General features: G+C 45.2%; 1 protein-coding gene across 1 annotated transcript in view; it reads left to right on the top strand.

Annotated features, from left to right (window-relative positions):
- The window catches only part of LOC138278695 (mucin-2-like), a 165,967-nt gene that overhangs the window by 97,482 nt on the left and 51,549 nt on the right, over nt 1-16,936 (top strand). The window contains exons 12-16 of the mRNA XM_069219273.1: nt 7,594-8,040; nt 9,020-9,466; nt 10,446-10,892; nt 11,872-12,318; nt 13,299-13,745. Of these exons, the coding sequence (XP_069075374.1) occupies nt 7,594-8,040; nt 9,020-9,466; nt 10,446-10,892; nt 11,872-12,318; nt 13,299-13,745 (2,235 nt within the window). The remainder of the gene's footprint in view (nt 1-7,593; nt 8,041-9,019; nt 9,467-10,445; nt 10,893-11,871; nt 12,319-13,298; nt 13,746-16,936) is intronic.

The raw sequence follows: 16,936 nt of genomic DNA, 5'->3' as shown, positions 1-16,936 counted from the left end.
TGGTGGAGGTAAGAGCTTGCCTCCACATGCAAGACAGTACCCCTGTGCACCGCATGTTTTACAGTTGCCAAGGCTTGTTGGCATCGTTCCACAAAGTTCTTCATGCACCATGTAGGTCTAGCCCCCAGCACTCCTTCCTGCGACACACAGCCTCTTGCATGGTTCTCCGGCGGCATTGGATCCTGTTGTGTAGTGCTGTGTGGGCCTCCTTCTGCACCTTCTTTGTCCCCGTGCTGTGGGACTCCTGTGCATGCTGCCTGGTCTTCTGAGGGCTCTCTGAGCTGCTGAGAGCCCCCTCTGACTCCCTCTCCTGGGTAGAGTCCTCCAGGTACCTCCTGGTCCCGGGCAGCGCCATATTCCGCTAACCGTAAGCTTTGCGTGTGCCAAGGCTTGTTGGCGGAATCCAGCAACACAAACCAGACTGCAATCATCCATCCGGCGTGGGACATCATCTGCACCAACTAGGAACCCGCATCCGTCTTATTGGGTGCAGTACTGACTGTTGTTCTTCACGGTTGGATTTTCTTTTGCACCTTCGCCCGGGTTAGTAGGGGCTCCTGTTCTCCCTGGAATCTTCAGTGCTTCTTGGACTTGGTCCTCTTCTTCCACAGGTCTTCAGGTCCAGGAATCCATCATTGGTGTCTTGCAGTCTCTTCTGTTTCTTGCATAATCTTCTTTCTCATCTTCCTGTGTGTTCTAGGAAAGTTACTGTGATTTACTCCTGCTTTACTGTGCTCTGGGGTGGGTTCTATTACTTACCTTTGGTGTTTTCTAATACTCCTAGCGCCCCTCTACACACTTCACTTGCCTAGGTGGGAAACCGACTTTCGCATTCAACTTTCTTGGTATATGATATCTGTCCCCCCCCCAGGCCCATTTCTAACTATTGTGATTTCCACTAATTACACTGTTTTCTAACTGTTTGTATGCACATTTCTGCATACTAGTGTATATAATTTGGGTATTACTTACCTCCTAAGGGAGTATAGTCTCTATGGTATTTTTGGCATTTGTGTCACCAAAATAAAATACCTTTATTTATGTAACACTGAGTATTTTCTTGTGTGTGAGTACTGTGTGACTACGGTGGTATTGCAGAGATTTGCATCTCTCCTAGTTAGGCCTTGGCTGCTCATCTACACTACCCCTAGAGAGCCTAGCTTCTAGACACTGTCTACATTTCGCTAATAAGGGATAACTGGACCTGGTATAAGGTGTAAGTATCTTAGGTACCCACTACAAACCAGGCCAGCCTCCTACACGTGCTCTATATAAATGCTCTGCAATAGGAGTTTGGGATCACTGCTACTAGGTATGGCCCTCCGTCTGATCAGTAAGGGATCAATCGCACTTGAAATAGAGCTCTGACCGAACAGCAAATTTCACTGTTTGTCTATATTCAGCACAGTCCAGTCACTATGGGATCACCGTTCCTCAGTCGAGACCTTTGTCAGATCAGTAAGGGGTCATTGATGTTCTGTAGTGAGCGCTGTCTGATCAGTGATGGATCGTTGCTGCTCTGTATGGAGGTTTCTACAAACAGTAACGGATCACTGTTGATGTGTGCAGAGTGCTGTCCAAACAGATAATTCCACAGTTGCTCTATACAAAATTCTAAAATATTAGTAAGAACTCACTTCTACTCTGTATACAACTATGTGCTATCAGTAAAGGGCCTGAGCTACCTTACCTTTTATAGATATTGATTACTCCATTGCACCATCAAAAGGGCTCTTCTGCCTCTGTTTAGGTAAATTACTGCATGTCTGTGTAAAGAGCGTGCACAAGATTCAGTAATATCTATGGCTCTATCTAAAGCATTGACACATCAGTATGGGATCACTTCTTGATCTCTATTGAAAGTTCTCTGAAAGTTCTCTGAAAGTCCATATACAGAACTGTCCAGTCTGTAAGGGTCTCTGCAGGTTCATATAAAGCTATAGCTGTTGGTAAGGGCTTGCAGCAGCTTTAAATAGAGCTCCATCACCTCAGTAGTGGACCACAGCTTTATATTGTAAAGTATACATCTATGCATTCCAATTTTAACAAAAGGGTTTTGCATCTACAGAATAAAAAAATCACATCTATGTCAAAAAGCATCACATTTATGTCTTAACAAGACCCATAGTCATACTGATGAGCCGGACAACAACCAGCCCGAGTATTACTAGTGGTGTCCGTGCAAAGTAAAGGGGACTATCGAAGATGCTGTGTGCAGAGTTATCAATAAACACATTGATGGCACCTGTCACGTGATTGAGAAAGCTGCACATGGCATCTGTGAAGTGGGTGGAGAACTTGTTGGTTTAGCTTGGCATTTGATTGGTGCAGTGAAGAGCGTATTACCTACTTTGCCCCCTAAAAGCACACCCAGTGCTGAAACACCAGCAAATATGGCTGCAATCACACGCACAGTCTCACCTTTGTTTACGACTGTCTTCAGGACGATTATCAACAAACCAACTTCTGCATCAGAAACCGTGACCAACTCTACAACTCCACCTTTTGCCCTCTCGATAAGACAACATCCAGATACCACTCGTAAAAAGTCAATAATTTCCATGTTTTCAATAATATATGTAGTGCATTGTAGACTACAATTAATAGGAAAATTAAATGCCATCCTGGTTCCTGGTAAATAGGGGCAGGAGGAAGTCTGCTCTCTGCGTATTTAAAGACTGAAGAGAGGACAAACTAGACTGCTTTTAGGGAGGGGCAGCCCTGGGGATGTAATTGTGGCAGTGGTCAACCTTCGCCAAAGTACTGTGGTGGAAGCTTGGAGGCCAGGTGGACGGCTTGTAAGTGTGTCTTAGAGGTTAGCAAACCTACATGTCAGCTAGATCGTGATAGCTCCCCCTCACCTACGAAAAAAGACCAGCAGCAAATTGTTCCTGGAGCTGTCGGTAGGAACAGTAGATGGAGAAGGTGGAGACTTAGCCTGTGTGTTTGTTCCCTGTCTGGGAGCATAGTTACTGGAATATGTGGCTCCAGTATTCAAAGAAGCCAATGGTCCATATTCTTCATGCTCTGGTCATGAGCTTCATTAGTAACCTTTCCCTTTTTTAGGGGTAAAGTGGTGCATATGCAGAACGAAGGCTTTGAACAGCGACAAAGGAGTGTGCAGGTAACGCTCCTCCTAGTGTCAATGAATGGCATCAGAATGTTTAACACAAGTAATGTGCCACTTTGCTTTAACCCCTTCGCTGCCAGGCCTTTTCCCCCTTCTGTGGCAAGCCTTTTTTTGGCTATCTGGGGTAGTCCGTTATTAGGCCCTCATAACTTTTTGTCCACAAAAGCTATCCATGTCAAATGTATTCCTTTTTTTCCAACATCAAAGGAATTCCAAAGGCATCCTGAGGTTGTGGGTTCCCCTGGAGGAGATCAGGAAATTAGCCAAAATACAGCTAGAATGTCGTTTTTGGGAAAAATGGGAAAAAAGTGCTGCAGAAGAAAGCATGTGTTTTTTACCCTTTGAATGGCATTAACAAAGGGTTTTTGGTGCTAAAATCATCATCTTCCCAGCTTTGAGGAACAGGCAGACTTGAATCAGAAAACCACACTTTTCAACACAAGTTTGGCATTTTTCTGGGACATACCCTATTTTTACTTTTTTTGTGCTTTCAGCCTCCTTCCAATTAGTGACAGAAATGGGTGTGAAACCAATGGTGAATCCCGGACGGCTAAACTTTTCTGAAAAGTATACAAAATTCTGAATTCAACAAGGTATCATTTGTGTAGAGCCTTCAAGGTTTTCTTACAGAATGTAACAGCTGAAATAAAAATATATTGAAATTGAGTTGAAGAAAAACCATTTCTATCAAAGTTTTCATCTGTAAGTTTTTCCAGCTATGGAAGATTTTTGAAAGCAATATACTGTTACATCTGCTGAACTCTTCTGGTTGCGGGGATAAATAGGGCTTGTAGGTTCATCAAGAACACTAGGTACCCAGAGCCAATAAATGAGCTCCACCTTTCAATGGGTTTTCATTGTACAACGGGTATACAGCAATTGATTTGGTAAAATATAAAGAGTGAAAAATAGGTATCAAGGAAACCTTTGTATTTCCAAAATGGGCACAAGATAAGGTGTTGAGGAGCAGTGGTTATTTGCACATCTCTGATTTCGGAGGTCCCCATACTAGCATGTGAATTACAGGGCATTTCTCAAATAGACTTCTTTCTTACACACTGTCTTACATTTGGAAGGAAAAAATGTAGCGAAAGACAGGGGGCAAAAACAACTGTTCTTCTATTCTGTGGTCTCCCGAGTATCCCGATTAAAATGGCACTTCATTTTTTAAAACTAGACACCTCGGGAAACCCAGGATGGGGTAACTTGTAGCACTCTCACAAAGTTCCATTACCCAGAATCCTTTGCAAACCTCAAACTTTGGCACAAAAAAAACACTTTTTCCTCACATTTTGGTGATCGAAAGTCCTATAATCTGGGAGAAGCCTCAAATTTACTTCTACCCAGCATGCCCCCAAGTCTCCCAATAAAAATGGTACCTCACCTGTGTGGGTAGGCCTAGTGCCTGCGACAGGGAAGGGTCCAAAAGACAACATGGACACATCAAAATGATCTATTACAAAACTACGTGTTTTTGCAAGGGGGGCACCTGTGTTTTTGGTCCTGGGCTCAACAACCATCTAGGGAAACCTACCAAACCCAGACATTTCTGAAATCTAGACACCCGAGGGAGTCCAGGGAGGTGTGACTTGCGTGGATTCCCCCAGTGTTTTCTTACCCAGAATCCTCAGCATACCTCAAATTTAGCTATAAAATCACATTTTCCTCACATTTCTGTGTGGGATCACCACACCGGAACAAATTTCCTACCACCCAACATTCCCCTCAGTCTCCAGATAACAATGATACCTCACTTGTGTAGGTGGCCAAGTTCCTGTAACAGGGAAGGGCCAAAAACATGTTGAAATTAAGAGGGAACTAAAGTGGGTCCAAAAGGCCAGTTTGAAAAAAAAGAAGTTTTTATGCTGACAAGTGGGGCAGAATTTTTATCGGTATAGATGCAACTGTGCTGGGTGGTAGGAATGTTGTGGATTCCTGCAGATTCCGGAAGGTTCCATCACAAAAATGCTTGGAAAATGCGTGATTTCAAGCAAAGGTGGAGGTTTGCAGGGCATTGTGGGTAAGAAGATGGTGTGGGGTACATGTGAAGCACACCACCCTGGACTCACCCAGATGTTTAGTTTTCAGATGTGTCTAGGTCTGGTAGGATTTTTCTAGGTCGCAGCATCCCAAAGTCCAAAAAGTGCAGGTGCTCACCATTCAAAGTGGGACAATATTGGGTGTCAGTCAAGATCTCTTGTCCCAAATGTAAAATCAATACCCAAACGAATCAAATGTCCTCTTGGTTGCCTTTGGGATAAGATCCTTTAGTTTGCAGGGAGGGAGTAGAAACACTGTTACCCCCTTCAGTTGGGGTGGGGGGCATAACCATGCCAATACTGGTTGGCAGGCCCCACTCCTCTATTTCTTTTATATTCCCTAGCATCTAGTAGGCTTTCTGGCTCTCCCCGGGGAGTGGATCAGGGGTAATTGTCTCATCTGACCACTAGTGCGCAGAACAACTTTGTCCCCATTTATTTGGGTTGGGAGTATGGAAATACCTCCACCCTCTTTTTAAAAAAAGTTCTTCCATGGTGTCTAGTGGGTTTTCTGTCCCTCCTGGGGGCAGAAGGGCCTAATAATAATGGGCAGATGTGCCTCCAAGGTGGGCAAGAAATGGCCACAGTAATGTGCCCCCATGGGGAGCGACCCTTGCCCCAGAGGTCGCTCCCCCAAACAAAGCACACACACACAACCCCTGGTGACTAAGTGGTTTCTGCCCCCCTGGGAGCAGATGGGCCAAATAGAAAAAGGCCGATCTGCCCCTAAAGGGAGCAGAAATGGCTCAAATTAATATGCCCCCATGGGGAGCGACCCTTGTCTAAGGGGTCGCTACCCTTATGAAATTAATTTTAAAAAAAATCCTTGGTGTTTAGTGGTTTCTGCAGCCACTTGGGGGCAGATTGGACTAATAGAAATAGGCCGAACAGCCCCCAAGGGGGGCAGAAATGATCTGAAATAATATTGGTCCCCAGGGGAGCGGCCCTTGCCTAACGGGCTGCTACCCTCCTGTAAAAAACAAATAAAAAATATCCCTGGTGTCTAGCGGTTACTGCCCTCTTGGGGGCAAATAGGCCTAATTAAAATAGGCATCTGCCCCCAAGGGGGCAGAAATGGTCTTAAAAAAATGCCCCCCTTGGGGAGCGACCCTTCCCAAGGGGCTGCACCCCTTCTTTGTTTACTAAAAGTAAACAAAATCCCTGGTGTCTATTGGGCATTCCTGCAGCACGATCGCTATGTAACCATTACGTCCATCGCACTGAAATGGTTAATTTTACTGTATCTGCAAAACATTACACCATAGGTGAACTCAGACAAAAAGCAAGAATCAAGATTTACATCAGTCCTTCAGACAGCTTTGTCCGAAATGTGCAGTATCTCCACTGCGCTGTGCACAGCTCTCTTCCAGGTATAAGTAATCTCTATTGGGTTTCTATAGAAAGATTCCTGCAGCTTTGGAAAGCTAAAGGGCATATCTGCAGCAGTATTTTTAATTGTGTCTCATCTGTCCAATAAGGGATCAGTAGGACTTGGTGCACAATTTTGTCACATCAGTAATGGATCAACACTGCTCCTTTTAGAGCTTTGAAACATCAGAGAAGGATCACATGTGATCTATATACAGCTCTGCACATGAGTTTGGGATCACTGCCACTAGGTGTGGCACTCATTCTGATCAGTAAGGGATCAATCCTGCTTGAAATACAGCTCCGACTGGACTGCAAATGCCACCGTTGGTCTGTATAGAGCAGCATCGAATCACTTAGAGGTCACTGCTGCTCAGTATAGTACTCTGTCAGATCAGTGAAGGGTCATTGAATCTCTGTACAGAGCGCTTTCTCATCAGTGACGGATCGTTGCTGACCTGTATAGAGCTCTGTACGAACAGTAAGGGATCACTGCTGATCTGGGTAGAGTGCTGATCAAACAGATAGTTTCCCATTTGCTCTATACAGACTTCCAAAACGTCAGTAGAAACTCACTTCTCCTCCGTATACAACTGTGTAATTAGTAATGAGCCTGCGCTACGTTACCTTTTATAGATATTGATTACTCCATTCCACCATTGAAAATGTTCTTCTGCTTCTGTTTAGGGGAATTACTGCCTGTCTGTAAAACAGTTGTTACAAGATTTAGGAATATGGCCCTATCTAAAGCGCTGACACTGGAGTAGGGAATCACTTCTTGTTATCTACAGAAGATTCACTGTTAGACCAGTAGAGACCCTTACCTGCTAGTCTATTAAAAGCTATAGCTGTTAGTAAGGACCCACAGCTGCTTTAGATAAAGCTCCATCAATTTAGTAGGGGATCAAAGTGTTATACTATAAAATATAAATCTTTGCATTCCAATTTTAACAAAGGGGTTTTGCATGTACAGAATAACAAAATCACGTCTATGTCATACAGTGCTACTGGCACATGCAGAATTTGCTAAATAGCATCACTTTTATGTCTTAACAGGAACCAAAGTCATCCTGACGAGCCGGACAACAACAACCAGCCCAAAAACAGCAGGTATTACTAGTGGTGTCTCGTGCAAAGTAAAGGGGACTATCGAAGGGACTACCGAAGATGCTGTGTGCAGAGTTATTAATAAACTGGCTGATGGCACCTGTGAGGTGATCGAGAAAGCTGCAGATGGCATCTGTGAAGTGGGCGGAGAACTTGTTGGTTTAGTTTGCCATTTGATTGGTGCAGTGAAGAGCGTATGCCCTACTTTGCCCCCTAAAAGCACACCCAGTGCTGAAACACCAGCAAATACTGCTGCAATCACACCCTCAGTCACTCCTTTGTTTACGACTGTCTTCAGGACGATTATCAACAAACCAACTTCGGCATCACAAACCGTGACCACCTCTACAACTCCACCTTTTGCACTCTCGACAAGACAACGTCCTGGTACAACTGGTAAAAACGGCATAATATCTATGTATTCAATAATATATGCAGTGCATCCTAGAGTATTATTAATAGGAAAATCAAATGGCAACCTGCTGACTGGAAAACTAGGGCAGGGGGAGGTCCCCTCTCTGAGTGATTAAAGTCTGGAGAGAGGACAGACTAGACTGCTTTTAGGGAGAGGCAGCCCTGCGGATGTACTTGAGGCAGTGGTCAACGGTCGCCAAAGTACTATGGTGAAAGCTTGGAGGCCAGGTGGACAGCTTGTAAGTGTGTCTTAGAGGCTAGCAAACCTACATGTCAGCTGGATCGTACTGGCTCCTGGCTGTGTGTTTGTTCCCTGTCTGCAGCAAATGCCACTGTTGGTCTGTAAAGAGCGTGGTCCAGTCTCTAAGGGATCGTTGCTGACCTGTATAGAGCTCTGTACAAACAGTAAGGGATCACTGCTGATGTGTACGGAGTGTTGTCCAAACAGATAGTATCACTGCTGCTCTATAAAGATTTCCAAAACATTAGAAAGAACTCACTTCTACTCTGTGTACAACACTGTGCACGTTACCTTTTATAGATATTGATTACTCCATTCCACCATTAAAAATGCTCTTCTGCTTCTGTTTAGGGGAATTACTGCATGTCTGTAAAACAGTTGTTACAAGATTTAGGAATATGGCCCTATCTAAAGCGCTGACACTGGAGTAGGGAATCACTTCTTGTTATCTACAGAAGATTCCCTGTTAGACCAGCAGAGACCCTTACCTGCTAGTCTATTAAAAGCTATAGCTGTTAGTAAGGACTCACAGCTGCTTTAGATAGAGCTCCATCAGCTTAGTAGGGGATCAAAGTGTTATACTATAAAATATAAATCTTTGCATTCCAATTTTAACAAAGGGGTTTTGCATGTACAGAATAACAAAATCACATCTATGTCAGACAGTGCTACTGGCACATGCAGAATTTGCTAAATAGCATCACTTTTATGTCTTAACAGGAACCAAAGTCATCCTGACGAGCCGGACAACAACAACCAGCCCAAAAACAGTAGGTATTACTAGTGGTGTCTCGTGCAAAGTCAATGGGACTATCGAAGGGACTACCGAAGATGCTGTGTGCAGAGTTATCAATAAACTGGCTGATGGCACCTGTGAGGTGATCGAGAAAGCTGCAGATGGCATCTGTGAAGTGGGCGGAGAACTTGTTGGTTTAGTTTGCCATTTGATTGGTGCAGTGAAGAGCGTATGCCCTACTTTGCCCCCTAAAAGCACACCCAGTGCTGAAACACCAGCAAATACTGCTGCAATCACACCCTCAGTCACTCCTTTGTTTACGACTGTCTTCAGGACGATTATCAACAAACCAACTTCGGCATCACAAACCGTGACCACCTCTACAACTCCACCTTTTGCACTCTCGACAAGACAACGTCCTGGTACAACTGGTAAAAACGGCATAATATCTATGTATTCAATAATATATGCAGTGCATCCTAGAGTATTATTAATAGGAAAATCAAATGGCAACCTGCTGACTGGAAAACTAGGGCAGGGGGAGGTCCCCTCTCTGAGTGATTAAAGTCTGGAGAGAGGACAGACTAGACTGCTTTTAGGGAGAGGCAGCCCTGCGGATGTACTTGAGGCAGTGGTCAACGGTCGCCAAAGTACTATGGTGAAAGCTTGGAGGCCAGGTGGACAGCTTGTAAGTGTGTCTTAGAGGCTAGCAAACCTACATGTCAGCTGGATCGTACTGGCTCCTGGCTGTGTGTTTGTTCCCTGTCTGCAGCAAATGCCACTGTTGGTCTGTAAAGAGCGTGGTCCAGTCTCTAAGGGATCGTTGCTGACCTGTATAGAGCTCTGTACAAACAGTAAGGGATCACTGCTGATGTGTACAGAGTGCTGTCCAAACAGATAGTATCACTGTTGCTCTATAAAGATTTCCAAAACATTAGGAAGAACTCACGTCTACTCTGTGTACAACTCTGTGCACGTTACCTTTATAGATATTGATAACTCCATTCCACCATTAAAAATGCTCTTCTGCTTCTGTTTAGGGGAATTACTGCATATCTGTAAAAACAGTTGTTACAAGATTTAGGAATATGGCCCTATCTAAAGCGCTGACACTGGAGTAGGGAATCACTTCTTGTTATCTACAGAAGATTCTCTGTTAGACCAGTGGAGACCCTTACCTGCTAGTCTATTAAAAGCTATAGCTGTTAGTAAGGACTCACAGCTGCTTTAGATAGAGCTCCATCAGCTTAGTAGGATATCAAAGTGTTATACTATAAAATATAAATCTTTGCATTCCAATTTTAACAAAGGGGTTTTGCATGTACAGAATAACTAAATCACATCTATGTCGGACAGTGCTACTGGCACATGCAGAATTTGCTAAATAGCATCACTTTTATGTCTTAACAGGAACCAAAGTCATCCTGACGAGCCGGACAACAACAACCAGCCCAAAAACAGCAGGTATTACTAGTGGTGTCTCGTGCAAAGTCAAGGGGACTATCGAACGGACTACCGAAGATGCTGTGTGCAGAGTTATCAATAAACTCGCTGATGGCACCTGTGAGGTAATCGAGAAAGCTGCAGATGGCATCTGTGAAGTGGGCGGAGAACTTGTTGGTTTAGTTTGCCATTTGATTGGTGCAGTGAAGAGCGTATGCCCTACTTTGCCCCCTAAAAGCACACCCAGTGCTGAAACACCAGCAAATACTGCTGCAATCACACCCTCAGTCACTCCTTTGTTTACGACTGTCTTCAGGACGATTATCAACAAACCAACTTCTGCATCAGAAACCGTGACCACCTCTACAACTCCACCTTTTGCACTCTCGACAAGACAACGTCCTGGTACAACTGGTAAAAACGGCATAATATCTATGTATTCAATAATATATGCAGTGCATCCTAGAGTATTATTAATAGGAAAATCAAATGGCAACCTGCTGACTGGAAAACTAGGGCAGGGGGAGGTCCCCTCTCTGAGTGATTAAAGGTTGGAGAGAGGACAGGCTAGACTGCTTTTAGGGAGAGGCAGCCCTGCGGATGTACTTGAGGCAGTGGTCAACGGTCGCCAAAGTACTATGGTGAAAGCTTGGAGGCCAGGTGGACAGCTTGTAAGTGTGTCTTAGAGGCTAGCAAACCTACATGTCAGCTGGATCGTACTGGCTCCTGGCTGTGTGTTTGTTCCCTGTCTGCAGCAAATGCCACTGTTGGTCTGTAAAGAGCGTGGTCCAGTCTCTAAGGGATCGTTGCTGACCTGTATAGAGCTCTGTACAAACAGTAAGGGATCACTGCTGATGTGTACAGAGTGCTGTCCAAACAGATAGTATCACTGTTGCTCTATAAAGATTTCCAAAACATTAGGAAGAACTCACGTCTACTCTGTGTACAACTCTGTGCACGTTACCTTTATAGATATTGATAACTCCATTCCACCATTAAAAATGCTCTTCTGCTTCTGTTTAGGGGAATTACTGCATATCTGTAAAAACAGTTGTTACAAGATTTAGGAATATGGCCCTATCTAAAGCGCTGACACTGGAGTAGGGAATCACTTCTTGTTATCTACAGAAGATTCTCTGTTAGACCAGTGGAGACCCTTACCTGCTAGTCTATTAAAAGCTATAGCTGTTAGTAAGGACTCACAGCTGCTTTAGATAGAGCTCCATCAGCTTAGTAGGATATCAAAGTGTTATACTATAAAATATAAATCTTTGCATTCCAATTTTAACAAAGGGGTTTTGCATGTACAGAATAACTAAATCACATCTATGTCGGACAGTGCTACTGGCACATGCAGAATTTGCTAAATAGCATCACTTTTATGTCTTAACAGGAACCAAAGTCATCCTGACGAGCCGGACAACAACAACCAGCCCAAAAACAGCAGGTATTACTAGTGGTGTCTCGTGCAAAGTCAAGGGAACTATCGAACGGACTACCGAAGATGCTGTGTGCAGAGTTATCAATAAACTCGCTGATGGCACCTGTGAGGTAATCGAGAAAGCTGCAGATGGCATCTGTGAAGTGGGCGGAGAACTTGTTGGTTTAGTTTGCCATTTGATTGGTGCAGTGAAGAGCGTATGCCCTACTTTGCCCCCTAAAAGCACACCCAGTGCTGAAACACCAGCAAATACTGCTGCAATCACACCCTCAGTCACTCCTTTGTTTACGACTGTCTTCAGGACGATTATCAACAAACCAACTTCTGCATCAGAAACCGTGACCACCTCTACAACTCCACCTTTTGCACTCTCGACAAGACAACGTCCTGGTACAACTGGTAAAAACGGCATAATATCTATGTATTCAATAATATATGCAGTGCATCCTAGAGTATTATTAATAGGAAAATCAAATGGCAACCTGCTGACTGGAAAACTAGGGCAGGGGGAGGTCCCCTCTCTGAGTGATTAAAGGTTGGAGAGAGGACAGGCTAGACTGCTTTTAGGGAGAGGCAGCCCTGCGGATGTACTTGAGGCAGTGGTCAACGGTCGCCAAAGTACTATGGTGAAAGCTTGGAGGCCAGGTGGACAGCTTGTAAGTGTGTCTTAGAGGCTAGCAAACCTACATGTCAGCTGGATCGTACTGGCTCCTGGCTGTGTGTTTGTTCCCTGTCTGCAGCAAATGCCACTGTTGGTCTGTAAAGAGCGTGGTCCAGTCTCTAAGGGATCGTTGCTGACCTGTATAGAGCTCTGTACAAACAGTAAGGGATCACTGCTGATGTGTACAGAGTGCTGTCCAAACAGATAGTATCACTGTTGCTCTATAAAGATTTCCAAAACATTAGGAAGAACTCACTTCTACTCTGTGTACAACTCTGTGCACGTTACCTTTTATAGATATTGATAACTCCATTCCACCATTAAAAATGCTCTTCTGCTTCTGTTTAGGGGAATTACTGCATGTCTGTAAAAACAGTTGTTACAAGATTTAGGAATATGGCCCTATCTAAAGCGCTGACACTGGAGTAGGGAATCACCTCTTGTTATCTACAGAAGATTCTCTGTTAGACCAGCAGAGACCCTTACCTGCTGGTCTATTAAAAGCTATAGCTGTTAGTAAGGACTCACAGCTGATTTAGATAGAGCTCCATCAGCTTAGTAGGGGATCAAAGTGTTATACTATAAAATATAAATCTTTGCATTCCAATTTTAACAAAGGGGTTTTGCATGTACAGAATAACAAAATCACATCTATGTCAGACAGTGCTACTGGCACATGCAGAATTTGCTAAATAGCATCACTTTTATGTCTTAACAGGAACCAAAGTCATCCTGACGAGCCGGACAACAACAACCAGCCCAAAAACAGCAGGTATTACTAGTGGTGTCTCGTGCAAAGTCAAGGGGACTATCGAAGGGACTACCGAAGATGCTGTGTGCAGAGTTATCAATAAACTGGCTGATGGCACCTGTGAGGTGATCGAGAAAGCTGCAGATGGCATCTGTGAAGTGGGCGGAGAACTTGTTGGTTTAGTTTGCCATTTGATTGGTGCAGTGAAGAGCGTATGCCCTACTTTGCCCCCTAAAATCACACCCAGTGCTGAAACACCAGCAAATACTGCTGCAATCACACCCTCAGTCACTCCTTTGTTTACGACTGTCTTCAGGACGATTATCAACAAACCAACTTCTGCATCAGAAACCGTGACCACCTCTACAACTCCACCTTATGCACTCTCGACAAGACAACGTCCTGGCACAACTGGTAAAAACTGCATAATATCTATGTATTCAATAATATATGCAGTGCATCCTAGAGTATTACTAATAGGAAAATCAAATGCCAACCTGCTGACTGGAAAACTAGGGCAGGGGGAGGTCCCCTCTCTGAGTGATTAAAGGTTGGAGAGAGGACAGACTAGACTGCTTTTAGGGAGAGGCAGCCCTGCGGATGTACTTGAGGCAGTGGTCAACGGTCGCCAAAGTATTGTGGTGAAAGCTTGGAGGCCAGGTGGACAGCTTGTAAGTGTGTCTTAGAGGCTAGCAAACCTACATGTCAGCTGGATCGTACTGGCTCCTGGCTGTGTGTTTGTTCCCTGTCTGCAGCAAATGCCACTGCTGGTCTGTAAAGAGCTTGGTCCAGTCTCTAAGGGATCGTTGCTGACCTGTACAGAGCTCTGTACAAACAGTAAGGGATAACTGCTGATGTGTTCGGAGTGCTGTCCAAACAGATAGTATCACTGTTGCTCTATAAAGATTTCCAAAACATTAGGAAGAACTCACTTCTACTCTGTGTACAACTCTGTGCACGTTACCTTTTATAGATATTGATAACTCCATTCCACCATTAAAAATGCTCTTCTGCTTCTGTTTAGGGGAATTACTGCATGTCTGTAAAACAGTTGTTACAAGATTTAGGAATATGGCCCTATCTAAAGCGCTGACACTGGAGTAGGGAATCACTTCTTGTTATCTACAGAAGATTCTCTGTTAGACCAGCAGAGACCCTTACCTGCTAGTCTATTAAAAGCTATAGCTGTTAGTAAGGACTCACAGCTGCTTTAGATAGAGCTCCATCAGCTTAGTAGGGGATCAAAGTGTTATACTATAAAATATAAATCTTTGCATTAGAATTTTAACAAAGGGGTTTTGCATGTACAGAATAACAAAATCACATCTATGTCAGACAGTGCTACTGGCACATGCAGAATTTGCTAAATAGCATCACTTTTATGCCTTAACAAGAACCTTGGGTAGCGCCCGCCGGCCCAGCGGGAAAGTTGAAATGGCACCAGCGGTCTTTTGACCGCGGTGCGGCCAAATGGCGGTTCCCGCCAGGCGGGCGGCAACCGCCGCCCGCCGGGGTCAGAATGACCCCCTGAGTCTAATCTTAAAACAGTGGTCAATGAGGTATTTGCCTGGGAGCCTCGTTGGTACCTACACGATGGACGGCTAAGCATTTCTCTTGCATTCTCACCGCTACTGTTGCATCTGTTTCAATCCATAGTTCTTCATTCTGCTTTTTGTTTAGAGTTTGTTCATAGCTACCCTGCCAATGAATACTGATTAAGGGCTAAGCAATGATGTAAAACATATGACAAATGTTTGACTTTTTGTATTATTGTGTGTCCCCTGCCGGACGTGGGTACTTTTGGCCCTGTATCTTGTATGGCTGGGGCTAGTACTGGTTATCTTCCAATACTGTTCCTCATGCTGAGCATAGTGCCATGTAATTACGAAACATTGGAATGCTTTGCGGAAATGCCTCATTTTCCATTTTCTTCTGTATCTCTAATCTGCTTCCAGCTTCCGCACTGAGGTCTGAGTTAATTTTAATTTGAATGCCCGTGCAACAAGTTTAGGGAACACCCAGCGGCAGTTGTCCCGTGATGGCGGTGGCTGTCTCATTATGCTTACTCTGTAGGTGAGGGACCCCTAGCCTTCACTAATAGTGCCGCACACCTTTCCTCATCAGACCCAGGTGAATGTCTTAGGTATATACTGGGACCACCCCACGCCCCATTCCTAACCCATCTATGTCTATACTATGCTGCTGCCAGGTGACAGTGGACCATAGGTCAGCCAATGAGGGAAGGCAGCAGTCCCAGCCTCGTCACAGAGTGGGAAAGTCAGTGAGACTACTGACCCCACCCCACTCTGTGACGAAGTGTCACTGATTGACACTCGCCCTAGGCGGTTCAGGGCTTAAACCTGAAGCGCCCAGGGTGAGTGTCAATGGGTGATGCTTTCCTCGTCACCCAGGGGAGGGCCTCGAGGCACCTTTGCTGAGCCGAGGAGGTCACACCCATAGGAGCTGTGACCTCCTCAGCCCAGAAAAGTTCAGCTCAGGCAGCCAGGAGTCTGCGCAAATCGCGCATGTCTCAGTCCTGGCTGCCTGAGCTGAAAATGAAAAGTGTCTCTCAGGCTGACCTTTGTTCAGCCTGACAGACACTCTTCATGAGGGGCAAAAGGTGGGGGGGGCGTGGCCCCTCCACCCTAAAGGAAAGGCCACACCTGGCCTGGACTTGAAGACCTGTGGAAGAAAGGGACCAAGTCCAAGAAGCACTGACAAGTCCAGGGAGAACAGGAGCTCCTGCTAATCCGGATGAAGGTGCAAAATAAGAACTTCCGGTAAAGAAGAACACTCAGTGCTGTGGCCAAGAATATAGATGCAGGTTCATGGTTGGTGCAGATGATGTCCCACGCTGGATGGATGATTGGAGTCTGGTTTGTGCTGCTGGATTCTGCCAACAAGCCTTGGCACACGCAAAGCTCGTGGTTAGGGACCTGGGGCCATATGTACGAACACATTTTCCCATAGACACAGAATGGGCAAAACTGCTTGCTACATCTGGCCCCTGGTGGACTCTACCCAGGAGGGTGAGACAGAGGGGATTCTCAGCAACTCAGCAAGCCCTCAGAAGACCAGGCAGCGTGCATAGGAGTCCCACAGCTAGGGAAAAAAGAAGGTGCAAAAGGAGGCCCAAGCAGCACTACACAAAGGGACCCCACGCCGCCGGAAAACCACTTAGGAAGCTGTTCATCACAGGATAGAGTGCTGGGGACCAGAGCTGCAAGTGCATGAAGAACATCATGGAAGGATGCCAACAAGCCTTGGCAAGTGCAAAATACACGGTGCATGGGGGTACTGTCTTGCGTGGGGAGGCAAGCTCTTTCCTCCACCAAAGTTGGACAGTTGTTGGTCAGGACTGTCGGGACCACTTCAGTCCACCACCTGTGATGCTGGATCCACGCACTTCGTCAGGAGAGGGGGCCCAAGCCACAGGTCGTCACTTTAGAGGAGCGCCTGCTGAAGCAGCAAAGTGACTCCTTCACTTCAAGGGAGATTCCTTCGTTCCTCTGGTGCAGGCTGAAGACTGGCTGTCCTGTTGCTGGCAGGAGCTGAAGATACAATGTTGCAGAACTCGTCTTTGCTTTTTTGTTGCAGTTGTAGAG

This window comes from Pleurodeles waltl, chromosome 2_2 (genome assembly GCF_031143425.1).
Source record: "Pleurodeles waltl isolate 20211129_DDA chromosome 2_2, aPleWal1.hap1.20221129, whole genome shotgun sequence".
NCBI lineage: Eukaryota > Metazoa > Chordata > Amphibia > Caudata > Salamandridae > Pleurodeles > Pleurodeles waltl.
This window is presented reverse-complemented; position numbering and strand designations above follow the sequence as displayed.